General features: G+C 37.2%; 1 protein-coding gene across 1 annotated transcript in view; it reads left to right on the forward strand.

Moving 5' to 3' along the window:
* HTRA3 (HtrA serine peptidase 3) overlaps positions 1–13669 on the forward strand; it is a 47205-nt gene that overhangs the window by 25130 nt on the left and 8406 nt on the right. The window contains exons 3-6 of the mRNA XM_003773409.4: positions 1329–1551; positions 5341–5535; positions 9078–9110; positions 11035–11149. Coding sequence (XP_003773457.1) covers positions 1329–1551; positions 5341–5535; positions 9078–9110; positions 11035–11149 — 566 coding nt within the window. The remainder of the gene's footprint in view (positions 1–1328; positions 1552–5340; positions 5536–9077; positions 9111–11034; positions 11150–13669) is intronic.

Here is a 13669-nt window from a genome sequence, read left to right on the forward strand (position 1 = left end):
CTAGATATCTCAGATGGTTGGGGAATGAATTCTTCAAAGTGAACTTTATAAAATTGGTCTCTCTTCTGACCCTGTATTGCTAGGAGGCTCAGAGTTAGAGTTCTAGCTTAGGATCAAGAAGACTCATTTTTATGATTTCAAATTCAGTCTCAGATACTTATGCGACCCTGAGCAAACCACTTAACCCTGTTTGCCTCAGTTTCCTCCTTTGTAAAATGAGCTGAAGAAGGAAATATAAACCACTCTCATATCTTTGCCAAGAAAACCCTAAATGGGACCTACAAAGAGTGGGATGTAACTGAAAAAGCAAGATCAACTTCTACCCATTTCTCCCTCGAGGCCAGTTAGCATTCCTGCTCTGCTTGGTAGTCCTTTGAATATCTAAAAACGCTATCATGTTCCCAAGGATCCCTTTCTTTGGTTTTTTCCTCAACAGCCTAAAGAAACCTTTTCCTTCAATCATTCATTGATTGAAATAAACTGTCTGAGTTATTCAGCTGGTAAAACAGTTTCTCATGAAGACTAGTGACTTCCCTTTGAAATGATCACCAAGACCATTCTCTGCTTCATTACTTATCTAGCCTTAATCACTGAATGGGTGTTGCCTCAGTCAAATTGGGATCTGTTAAAGTTCAGCTTAAAAAGACCAAGGGTTTCCCACTGCATTCAGAGTCACATCCAGTCATCCTTATCTGGCCACTGGACTCAGATGGCCCTGGAGGGGAAAGTGAGGCAGGAGGTAAACTTACACAGTTCTCCCTCACTTAAATCCAATTTACTTGTGTGTCATGCCATCACCTCTCTGATGATGATGAGGGCTGGGGCTAGCTGTTTTTTGCCTTTCTTTATACTCTCAGTATTTAGCACAGAATCTGGAACATGTGAGGAATTTAATAAATAATTCTTTATAATTTGCTTTTGTGGTGTAAAGCTAAGAGAACTAGAACTGAAATCAAGTGAGCTAGGCTTCAGATTTAGTATCTAATATCTATGTGGCTTTAGGCAAGTTATTTACCTTCTTTGGACCTCAGTTTCCCCAACTGTAGAATGATGAAATTCAATAAGATCATATCTAGTCCCCTTCTAATTGTAATATCACTGTGTTCTAGGGCTTCTTCTGAGTCTGGCATTTATGCTCTGTGTTCTAAGGTTCCATTCAGCTCTAACTTTCTATGTCCTACATTCTACAGTGCTATTCTACTCTCACTATCTATGATCCCATATGCTATTGATGAACTTTGGATTCATAAATTATTGATGGATTGATAAACTCCGAGCCACTGCCACACAATCTACAAAGATCTCTGTTTTTGCTTGCTTTCCCACAGGCATCCTCTCTTTGGGCGAAATGTGCCTTTGTCCAGTGGGTCTGGATTCATCATTTCAGAATCTGGCTTAATTGTGACCAATGCCCACGTAGTGTCAAGCACTAATGCCATTTCTGGACGACAGCAGTTGAAAGTTCAGCTGCAGAGCGGGGACACCTATGAGGCGACAATCAAAGACATTGACAAGAAGTCTGATATCGCCACGATCAAAATTAATCCCAAGGTAAGTAAGTAGAGAAGGTAGTGTCCTCATTAGGCAGAAAATGATTTGAATTTTTTAATTTTTCAAGGGCATCATAGGCTCATGGGATGTCAGAAACAGAAGAAAACATATGTGGGGATGAAAATCGTCCATCCTATAATAAAATAAAAGCGACTGAGGGAGATCTCTGAACCGATAGCACTTTATTAAAGGATCCCAAGATCCTTTTATTAAAATGGACTTCATAACATCTTCATGATCTGCCATGTCTTTTTCTTCCAGAGCCTTGTATTTATAAAGTTTGAGGCCTGCATTTACAAAAGAAGTCTAAAATATAGAATCTCACTGGTTGATAGACCTTGTTTTTGAGGGCCAATAATCACATATTAACAAGAGGGCAGGGTGGTCAAAGATTGGGTGAAATATGGAGCATCTCCCCTGGCTAAGTGATCACAATATGGACATAAGATGTTCCAGAGGTACAAAAATAAATTGAGGGACTTTCCAAAGCATCAAGACATCCCCCACGTGCTGGATTGGGATGTGGAATTTGAGTAAAACAGGATGAAGATAAGCTGACAAAGATCAGCATTCTCAGGGTTGTGCAACTAAGTCTCATGACTTGATAAACAAGTAATGAACCATTTCATTAAAATTTGAACTCCAGTATAAGAACCTATCAATCCCTATGTGATTTGGGTAGGATATTTCATGTTTTGTCTTTCCTCATTAGATTCCTCCTTCAATGTAGAGACTGTTTTTTACCTCTTTTTGTATCCCTGGCACTTAGCACTGTGTCTCATAGGTAATAGGTGCTTAGTAAATATTTTTGATTGATGGATGGAATTCTAAAAAGAAGAGACTAGGCTAGAATGCTTTTAAGTTCTCTTCTCGAGGTAATCTTTTAGATCGAAGTTACCAGGGGCCTACAAATAGAAGAATGGATGGAGAAAGAGGCAAAAAAAGCAGCTGAGAGGGATAGTGCTACTGAGAATAAGATAAAGCATCCCATAATCTCAGAAAAGAAGTCACCCATCAGCCAAGCAGGGTCTCAGGGAAAGGGTTTTTCTAGGATGACGAATAAAGAGCAGAAAAATTCAAATAAATGAGTCCAGACAAGAGTTAAGTGAAGCCTGGCTGGGGTCCTAGCTAAAATGGTAGTCCTAGGGAGAGACTCTGCAATTAGGAAGGCAAGGTCTCATTTTTCTCACTTATAAAATTAAAGGGTGAGATGGATAATCTCTAAGGTTCCTTTCAGCTCTAAATTTTTTTTCCAGCTAAATTTCCTGTTTACTTATTAAAATTTGACCTCCAGACAACCTGTGGGAGGGTGTGGATAAGTACATATTATTATTTTACAAATATCAGTTTTAGGCTCAGAGACTGACTTAGGTCATGAAATTAAAACTTTAGGAAATAGACTCCCTGTCTCCTAATTCATAGGTCAACCAAAGCACTTGCTTCCCAGTAATAATAGTCCTAATAAAGTCTGGAATGATCATCTAAAAAAGTTGAAAGGGCCTCTCATCTCACCAAATCCATGTAGGAAGGACTCAGGGTGTTGTAGTTTCCATTTAATATTTGAGGGCAAAGGATTAGGACCAACAGGATCATAGGACTTGAAGAGATGTTAGAAGTGATTTAGCCTTCCCTTACTCATTTTACAAATTAGAAATCTGTGGCTTAGGATAGAGAAATGAAACAAGGTTTGATTTTGAACCCTTATGAAAGGATGGAGTAAGAGGTTTGGTCTAATTTTGTAAATGTCCAAGCAACTTGAAACTCCCTCTTTGATACTTAAGAGAAAGTCTTATTGGATAAAGAGAAAGTATCACATTTCTAAGCTTTACCTCTTTACCTCCCATGCAAATTTGAGTTTTCACAATTGAGATCTGCACAAAGAGGAGTGTATCAACATTGGACGTAGCATTTCAGAGCTGAAAGAGACCTTAAAGATATCTGGTCTAACGCTCCCATTTTACAGAGGGAGGAAATGGAGACCCAGGGAATAAGAGAGATAAGCATATGAACAATGTTGTTGTTTTTTATTTCCAGTGTTAAAATAAAAGGTTTTTCTTAGAGAACACCTAGCCCCTTCCAGCTTTTATTTGCCCAAGGCATAGTGAATTAATAAGAGGCCAGAGTTCTTTCCACTACACTGGGCTGTCTTTCATCCAGAAACAGTTTATATTTGGCTCTGGTATGCATTGTGTGACTTTTATAGATAGGTACTATAATTAGACTTTGCTTGGGCTCAAACTCAAATTAGTTTGCATTCCCCCAACTCAGCTGGGTGAAAGAGAGAGCTGGCGTAGGAGGGAATTTTACCATGAGTTAGATGGGACCTTGAGATTATCATTCTTGAGGATGAAAGCTTTGGAAATATTAAGGATTGAGTGAATTTTGCCTTTGGGTCTCAGTTTCCAATTTATTAGGAAGATCATAGGATAGATGAGCTAGAAATGGGAGGGATCTTAACGGTCATCCCCATCCCTATTTTTATAGGTAAAAAACTGAAGCCCAGTGTCTCATCCAAGATTGTTCAAGTACAATATGTGTTAAAGACAGGTTTTTAAACCTAAAGCCCAAGTTCTTTCTACCATACCACTGCTTCTGTAGATCAAAAACACTTTACAGAGTGCCATGAATCATAATAATAACAGTAATTCATGTTTCTATGCTACTTTAAAGTTTTGTGATTGGTGTTCAAACATTTCAATAGCATTTGACTTTTAATGACCTCACTTGGAGTTTTCTTGGAAAGATACTAAAGTGATTTGCCATTTCCTTCTCCAGCTCATTTTACAGATAAGAAAACTGAGGCAAACAGGATTAAGTGCCTTGCCCAGGCTCACCTGGCTAGTCAGTGTCTGAGGCTGGATTTGAACTGGCTCCAGGCCCTGCAGTTTATCCATCATGGCCCCACCTAGCTGCCCATTTTTTTGCCCTACTTTAAGGTTTACAACACACTTTCTCCATGAGGTACTGAGTGAAAGTATTGCAGTCATTTTACAGATAAGGAAACTGACCTGGAGACATAAAACAGCTCATCCATGGCTAGGTAGCTGTTTGGTATTTTTGCTGGTATTGGACCCAGATTTCTCCTGATGCCAAAATAATAATGATAATAATAATAGTAACAATAACTCCATATAAAGCTCTGATGCCATGATAGAATGGTGAGCTTAGAATCAAGATCTGAGTTCTAATTCTGTCTGACATTTACTAATTGTGTGACTTCAGGCAAGTCACTTAACCTCAGTCTACCTCAGTTTCCCCATCTGCAAAGACAAGATAATAGCAGCATTTTGTTGTGAAGATCAGATGAGAAAATATTTCTAAAGCACTTGGCCAACTTTAAAGTACCTCATAAATGTTAGTGATTATTATCTGGAAACCAAAATATAACCTTATTATTATTGTTGTACCTATTAATATTAATGGGCAAAAGTTTATTACTTTTACCTTTCATTAAAAGCATGATTAACTAGATAGAAAACTGACCTCAGGCTCCAGAAGTCTTGGGCTCAAGTCCAGTCTCAGCCACATGCTGTTTCTATGGCTGTACAGAAGTGTGTTTGCACCTCAGTATCCCTGGACAATTAATTCTCTAAGATAATAAGATGCAGAGCTTTGATTGATGGGCTTTGGAAAAGGAAGTCCTTCATTGGGAGCCCACATTTATAAAACCATAAATACAAATGAAAGTAACTCATTATTTTCTTCCTGAGAAATACAACTAATGTATTTGTTAAATGCATGGACAAATTTTGGTATTCATCTTCCTTTGTTCAATTTTCTCTTCTTTAGAAAAAACTACCTGTGTTACTGCTGGGACATTCAGCAGACCTGAGGCCAGGAGAATTTGTGGTGGCTATTGGGAGTCCTTTTGCCTTACAAAACACAGTCACCACAGGGATTGTCAGCACAGCCCAGCGAGATGGGAAGGAATTGGGTCTTAAAGACTCTGACATGGACTACATTCAAACAGATGCCATCATCAATGTAAGTCATGCCCTTAGCTTAATAATATTGTTGATGTATGTGAGCTGTCCAACAGCATTATAATTTGCAGGTGGACAGAGTAATTTGTAGATGGGCTGGTTTCTGTTTATGGCTCTGAACATGTATATGTGGATCTTAGAGGACGTGGATGGGAGGGAGGGAAGAAGTGTTTATTAAGCACCTACTATGCGTCAGACATTTGCTAAGAGCTTTACAAATGTCAGTTACTTAATATCCTTCACATCCTGTGAGATGTCATATTATCATCTTCGTTTTACAGATGAAATGTATTTTACATATATATATAAACATTAACATATATGTATATGTGTACATACACACATATATAACATATCTGTATGGAAGAGCTAAGGACCAATGCCACCAATAAGAATTTTAATGCCTGGGGCAAACCTCATAAATTCTGCTCAGAATTAACAACATAAAAGCCTGCCTGGGAAGAGGAAGCTAGGAGAGAAAGCTAGGCAAGAAAAGAGCTCATTTATTATTTTCTTGTTTTGACTGATTATTTTTGCTAACTAGTGTTGAACTGTGTTGCTTCTGCCTTGCTGAAGGGCTGAAAGCACTGTCAGTATCATCTAAATTCAGCATCCTGGGGCAAAGTCATTTTACCTTACTTATTTGGCTCACATCATTAAAATTTCACATTTATTAAGGCTTCTAGCCTGGTAATGAATTAAATGACTGTTTATCTTTCCAAAAGAAAAGATATTGTGAAATAGTACTAAATTCCTTGAGTGGATACGGATATGGGTTTATTCTAAATAAATTGACTTCTTCCATTTTATAACTATGGACTATGCTTTACATAAGACAGGGATTATGCTCTTCATTTAGTAGTTGATGAAACTAAAGTCAATAAAGAGATTATTAAAGGATCTCAGTTCACCTTTCCAACACATCTACAGCAAATGATCATCTATTCTCTGCTTGGACAGTCAGGAATCATGAGGAACTCACCATATGAGGCAGGAGGAAGTCTATTTTATAACTCTAATGGCTAAACAAGTTCTTTCTTATATTATCATCTATTTGCTATTTTCTGTAGAGAGTAACTAATCCTTCTTCCATGGGGCAATCCATCAAATATATAAAGATAGCCTTCATGTCTCCCCTAAGACACCAAACTAAATTTCTTCATTTCCTTTAACTAATTATCATATGCCATGCCATAATTTCCAGTCCCCTCATAATCCTGGTCACTCTCCCCTGTACTTAATCCAATATATCAATGTCCCTTCTAAAATATCAACCCAAAATGAATGTAATATTCCAGATGTTGTCCAATTTAAGCAGAAAGATGCTTTTTGTTGCAGTTTGGTTTTTTTTGTGTTTTTTTTTTTTATTTAATAGCCTTTTATTTACAGGATATATGCATGGGTAACTTTACAGCATTAACAATTGCCAAACCTCTTGTTCCAATTTTTCACCTCTTACCCCCCCACCCCCTCCCCTAGATGGCAGGATGACCAGTAGATATTAAATATATTAAAATATAAATTAGATACACAATAAGTATACATGACCAAAACGTTATTTTGCTGTACAAAAAGAATCAGACTCTGAAATATTGTACAATTAGCTTGTGAAGGAAATCAAAAATGCAGGTGTGCATAAATATAGGGATTGGGAATTCAATGTAATGGTTTTTAGTCATCTCCCAGAGTTCTTTTTCTGGGCATAGCTGGTTCAGTTCATTACTGCTCCATTAGAAATGATTTGGTTGATCTCGTTGCTGAGGATGGCCTGGTCCATCAGAACTGGTCATCATATAGTATTGTTGTTGAAGCATATAATGATCTCCTGGTCCTGCTCATTTCACTCAGCATCAGTTCGTTTAAGTCTCTCCAGGCCTTTCTGAAATCATCCTGTTGGTCATTTCTTACAGAACAGTAATATTCCATAATATTCATATACCACAATTTATTCAGCCATTCTCCAACTGATGGACATCCATTCAGTTTCCAGTTTTTAGCCACTACATAAAGGGCTGCCACAAACATTCGTGCACATACAGGTCCCTTTCCCTTCTTTATAATCTCTTTGTTGCAGTTTGTATAGAAAATCAGCATTTAAAAAAATCTTCCTTGTTGTTTTTGTCATTGTTTTGGACTTGTTAATTCAGCTGGGAAGATGCCTCCTACCTTGGAGTTCAAAAAGTTTCAACCTTTTTCCTCATGGGAATAGGGAGTGAATGATGAATGGATGTTTCTTACCAAAGTGCCGATCCAATTTAAGCAACACTCAAATCATTTATAGGTTTGTGAAAAAGTGAGAAGGGTTTTCACTGATTCAGAAGAACTAATGAGTACAGAATTATTAGAGTGTCACTGAACAAAACGCACACACACACACACACACACACACACACACAGAACCTAAAACAAAATAAAAGACAACTTCATGAGAGGTGTAGTATATATACACACACCTATATATGTATAACTTTAAAAAACAAATTCTCTGCTACAGAAATTTCATCTGTAATCCTTCCTTCTTCTTTGTTTGAAAGTTTGGGATTGTAGATGATTATGTTCATAGTAAAAAAAAAAGTTTTAAAAATGATGTGGTTCAGATACTTTCCTCCAGACAATTTTATGTCTAAACCATACTCCTCTTCATACCTTAGGACAAATGAACCATAGGGAGTTGCTAGTGTTTAAAAAAGGCTAGAGAAAAGAGATGCAAATGATTTTTTTTATTGCATTAGGAAAACATTCCTCCAGTCAGATATTTCCTGTGACACAGATATCACTACTGCATTCTTGAGTCATCATATAGAGCTTTAATGTTTTTCTGTGGGTGCTTCTACACGAATAATAATCCACATTTATATAGTTCTTTATAACTGATTTTTAAGATTTTTAAGGGCCATTGCAAACATGGCCCACCAAGATGGGTTGTAATCATGTACAAAAAAATAGCTATGACCTAATGAGACTGTACCTTTTAACAAATAGACCAAAAATTCATCTGTTTAAAAGTTTTTCTCTTCAAAAGTTGATCACCTTGGGAGTTTGTACACCTTTATCAGTGAATCTACCATTTAGTAAGAATATTTTAGGAGCTCCCTTTTGAAAACTGGGCAATAAAGTAGACTTGTTTCATGCCCAGCTCTGCCATTGATCAGCTGTGTGATTTTGAGCAAGTTAACTCTGAAGAGGGGGGTTCTTTCAGCTCTGAGTTTATGTTTTAATATTGCTTCTAGCTCTACTGAAGATCCTTTCAAGTTTTATTTACTGTGTCCTCGATGCCTTCCAACTATAATCACTCCTTAAATGAGCATTTATTAAACATACTGCAGGAAGAAAAGCACAAATCAGTACCTGCCTTCAAGAAGCTTACCTTCTACTTAGGGAGACAATACCATTAGAAGATGATTAGAAACTGTGCTATAGTCCCAAAGTTCCTTCCAGCTTCAATGCTTTATGTAACTTCTTTGAACTATATTTTCAATACAGACAAGTTTTTTTCCCTTAAGACTGAAAATATAATAGTTGTCTTTTACTCTCTTTTTACAGTATGGAAACTCAGGTGGACCTTTGGTTAATCTGGTAAGTACCTGCTTAAAAACTGATTTTAGTTCAAAAATCTCAATTTCCAGGAATTTCCTGTTAGCAATCCTCGACATGACTATCAAGAAGAGCAGGATGGAAGAGCAAAGGGCCCAGGCAATCCACAAGTGGATCATTAGTCTTTCCACAAAACAAGATTAAGTCTCCAATTTCAGATAGTATTACTGCTCAGTGGAGAACACTTAGGAGCTTTGGCTTTAGATATTTCTAAGAAGTCTGTCTGTGGGATATTTAGAATCCTGCTTGATTTCCCCAAGTCTTCCACTGAAGGAGAACTCTCAACCTCCTTATATCTCATGTAACTTCAGGATCAATCAATGTGAGATTGACATGTTCTTCTCCAAAATTTCTTTAAGTGTATCTTGGAACTGATCAGTTACTGTTAATCAGTTAGCCAGATTGGAAGGAACATTGAAAGTAGAAATGTAAGATATAAAGGGACATTCATTATTGGAAAATTTCTTCTTTCAAATATAGGAATGAAGTATTTATTAAGCACTTATTGTTTGCGAAGCATTAGGGATAAAATGAAAAAAGCAAGATAGTCTCAGCTATCCAGGAATTCACCTTCTAAAATGGGAGAGAAAATATATGGGAGGTTTCAGCTTCAAATAAGATGGAAAAATCCCATTGTCTTTAGGATTCATCAGCAAAGTATAATGCTCTTTCTCTAAGGTCATGTCAACTGATAAAATTATATCAGTTTCTGATATGGAACATCAGACAGTACTAAGGATTTTAGCATCCTTAAGTTAAATTAAATCATTAAAGAAATAATTTCTTTTCTCTAAGTCATAGTTTCTGAATCTGTAAATAAGGAGTTTGGACCAGGAGATCTCTGAAAGAAAATAATCTATTTAATAATCTATGATCTTTGTTCAAGCTCTGACATTCTATATGCTAAAAATCATTCCAGAATTGTATGGTTCTAAGCATTAAAAATATGCCACAAAGATAAAAAGGACTCAGGAATATATGAAGTAGTTGGTTCATTTATGATTCTTGCAAGAAGCAGATGATCTGTCCAAGGCAGGATTTGCACCTATAAATACCAAAATGAGCATTTTTATTTCCTTTTCTGACGTGCAAGGTCCCTCTCTCATTACCCCATTGTTTGGGGTGGACAAAGTCAACAGATTTCCTGGTCCTCCCATTACATATTCCTCTTTGACATGTTTCCTCTCCTTCATCATACAACCCATGTTCAGAAATGACAGAAAACTTCTTTGGGGAGAATTTAATGTAAATTAATTCATTAAGCATTCTTGCTCAGTGCTTACAGTTACGTTTCATCCATTTCTTCTTTGGGGTGATTTTTATTAGTTTCTCATTATTCATTATTCATTTCAGTGGTTCAATACCTTGTTTTCTTTACCTAATTTGAGCCAGCTGATGTGACCTTTCTTTAAGCCTTTGTTCCTGTGTGGAGATACATGGATTTTTTAGAAATTAGTGTGGATGATGGAAGAAAAAGTATGAAAGCTTCTAGCAGTGTAATAGTAAACAAACCATTTAACTGTGGATCTCCATTTCCTTACCTGTAAAATGCATGTCTAAGGAAAACATTCCCATTTTTTTTTCTTTGAGTCTCTTGAAAAGCCCACTCAAGCATTTTCAGGCTTATTCAGCTCTTCCTTGAGTTTGGAAAAAATAAAATGGGAAATTAGTGAAAATAAAATGAGGAATTGGTGAAAACAAAATGGGAAATTGGCCATTGTAAGTGAAGCAATTGGCCTTAAAGGGATACTTTGGGGAAGTGTTTCGAGTGAGACATTTTACAATGACTGGGCAGCTGTTCCTTTTAGAAATCTGGGCTAATTTTATCTTTCTTTTTTAAAGTTGTGGGCAATGTGGCTTGCTTTATTGTCCTCTAGTGACCACTTAATCCACTTTCTCTACACAGGATGGAGAAGTCATTGGAATAAACACATTAAAAGTGGCAGCTGGGATCTCTTTTGCTATTCCTTCAGATCGTATCACACGCTTCCTTACCGAGTCCTATGACAAGCAAAACAAAGGTAAAGTCCCTGCCTGGAGACCTTAGAAAAACCAACCCTCAGAAGATTGAAAAAACAAAAGCAAAAAATAATTCTCCCTGTAAAATGCCCACTGCCCCTGAAGAGTGAGGCTTCAGCTTCAGCCAGTTAACTTGGAGATGCAAACAGAGGCTGGTATCTGAGAATAAAGCACAGGAGCCAGCCCTGGACCAGGGACAAGTCAGTGCCAAACCCGACAACTCTCTTCTTATAGAGAGCCAAAGCAGAAGAAAATAGTCCTTTGGCCTTGGATCAAAGCAATGTGTTGTGAAGATGTTGCTTGTCTTGCCTTCTGGTACTAGTTTCGATCCTTTTCCTTGGGAGGTTTTGCAAAGATTGGAGACATTGAGTCATCTCCAGCTTCTCTTCTCTCTCCTGTGTCCCCTCACTCACCTCACTGCACTCAGGTAGTTTCCATGCCCAGCTTCTTCCTTTCCTAATCTCAACAGGAAACATCTCATTTCATAACATCATAAGATTTAGAACTTTAGAAGATCATCTAGTCCAGGGACATTTAACCTGATAGGTTGGGGGAAGGTGTCTTTAAACTTGTTTGTTTTAAAAAATATATATATTTGATAACTGTATTTAAATTGTTTTCATTTGTAATCCTAAATATTTTATATTGTATGTGTGTATACACACACAGACACACACACACACAGACACACACACACATACATATTTTGCTGAGGAATTGGGGTTAAGTGACTTGCCCAGGGTCACACAGCCAGGATGTGTTAAATGTCTGAAGTCAGATTTGAACTTCTTCTCCTGACTTCAGAGCTGGTGCTCTATCCACTACACTGGCTAGCTGCCCCTGTATTGTACATTTTAAAACATGAAAGGATACATTCTACCAAACTGCCAAAGGGATCCATAGCACAAAAGATGTTAAGATCCCTTGCTCTATTCCAACTCGTTCATTTTACAGAAAAGCAAACTGAGTCCAGAAATGGGGAAGTAGCTTGCTCAATATATCTTGAACAGTAAAGTGGGGGAGAAGGTTAAAACTCAGATCCGAAGCTGCATTCTTTCCACTATCATACATTCCTGTCATCATTAGTTCCTAATTCAAATCCTTAATATCTCATGGCTAGGTATTTATCATCCCTTATTCCCTGATTTCAATATTTTCCCTTTTCTTGTTAGCAATGAACATTTTCATCACCTACAGAAGGGAAGAAGGATTGTTGCTTTATTCTTTATTCTTCCTCTGACTCTGTAATCTTGGTAGGCTCATTCCTACTTCTTTGGGTCTCTTCAGTACCTACCTAATAGGTCTATTGGGAGAAATATTGAAATGGTGGATGTTAGAGAGCCCAGAGAATGGTAAAGCATTAAAGTAGAGTGAGGAATGATTATGGCACCCCTTAATAAAATCAGTGGTGTCCAATAATGTTCCATCTTGAATTTGGGCGGCTGACCTTTCTTATACAGAATCATCTCTGATCCCATTACATTTCTCTTCTTTCTACTGAGTTTTCATCTCCTGATCTAATCTCCTCCACAGTTTTACCTGTTCATTTCTTGGAAATGGGAATATCTGAGGCCCGTCTCTGACACTAACTCTATTACTTTAAGCAAGGCATTTAACCTATCTAAGCCTCTGTCTCTTCATCTGTGAATTGGGGTTAATAATACCTATCCATAGAGTTGCTGTGAGGATTGAATGAGGTGACATTTATAATGGGCTTCAAAAAATTTAAAGTACCATCAAAGTCAGTTGTTGATTTTTTTGTTGTTGCCATTTTCCCATTGCCACCTCTTTAAAACTGAATCTGTAAGTTTCTAAAACAGCTGCTAAAACTTCAGTTCAGATGTCATCATAATCATCTGGAAAAGAGAAGATATCAACTATAATCACTTTTCCCTTTGACCCTACCATCTAAGGAAACTGAACCTCATGGTCGAGTGTGGTTACATTATGGTCACTTCCATTTTGGTTTTCTTATTCTCATATTCTCTTCAGGAGAATCTGAACTAAAGGGAGGACTAAGAAATCACTAACTCTCCTCCCACTGCAGAAATCTCTTCTAAATTATTCTAATAGGTGCCTTTCCAACATCATCTTGGACACTGCAAGGGAGCACCTCACCTCACAAAGTGCCTGTTGCACTTTTGGATAGTTTTATTGTTAGAAAATTCTTCCTTATACTGTGCTAAAATGTATTTAGCCTTTTGTCTTCCTCTGGAATTTCACAAATCCCTCTTCTATATAATAACTTGTCATATATTTGAAGGTAACTATAATTCCCTTTTTATTCCTATCCCACCCCAAATTTTCTCTTCTCAAAGTTCAATATCTCCAGTTCCTTTAATCACTATATGACCTTGTTTCTGATTGTCATCCGATTGTCCTTCATTGGTGATTCTAGCTTATCAGCATCTTTCAACAACATGAACTCCAAAACTGAACAGTTTCCCAATATGGTCTAACCAGAGAGAAGACCGAGGAACTGTTACTTCTCTATATGTTTATGCTACAAAGGACCAGCAAAG

This window comes from Sarcophilus harrisii, chromosome 6 (genome assembly GCF_902635505.1).
Source record: "Sarcophilus harrisii chromosome 6, mSarHar1.11, whole genome shotgun sequence".
Lineage (NCBI taxonomy): Eukaryota > Metazoa > Chordata > Mammalia > Dasyuromorphia > Dasyuridae > Sarcophilus > Sarcophilus harrisii.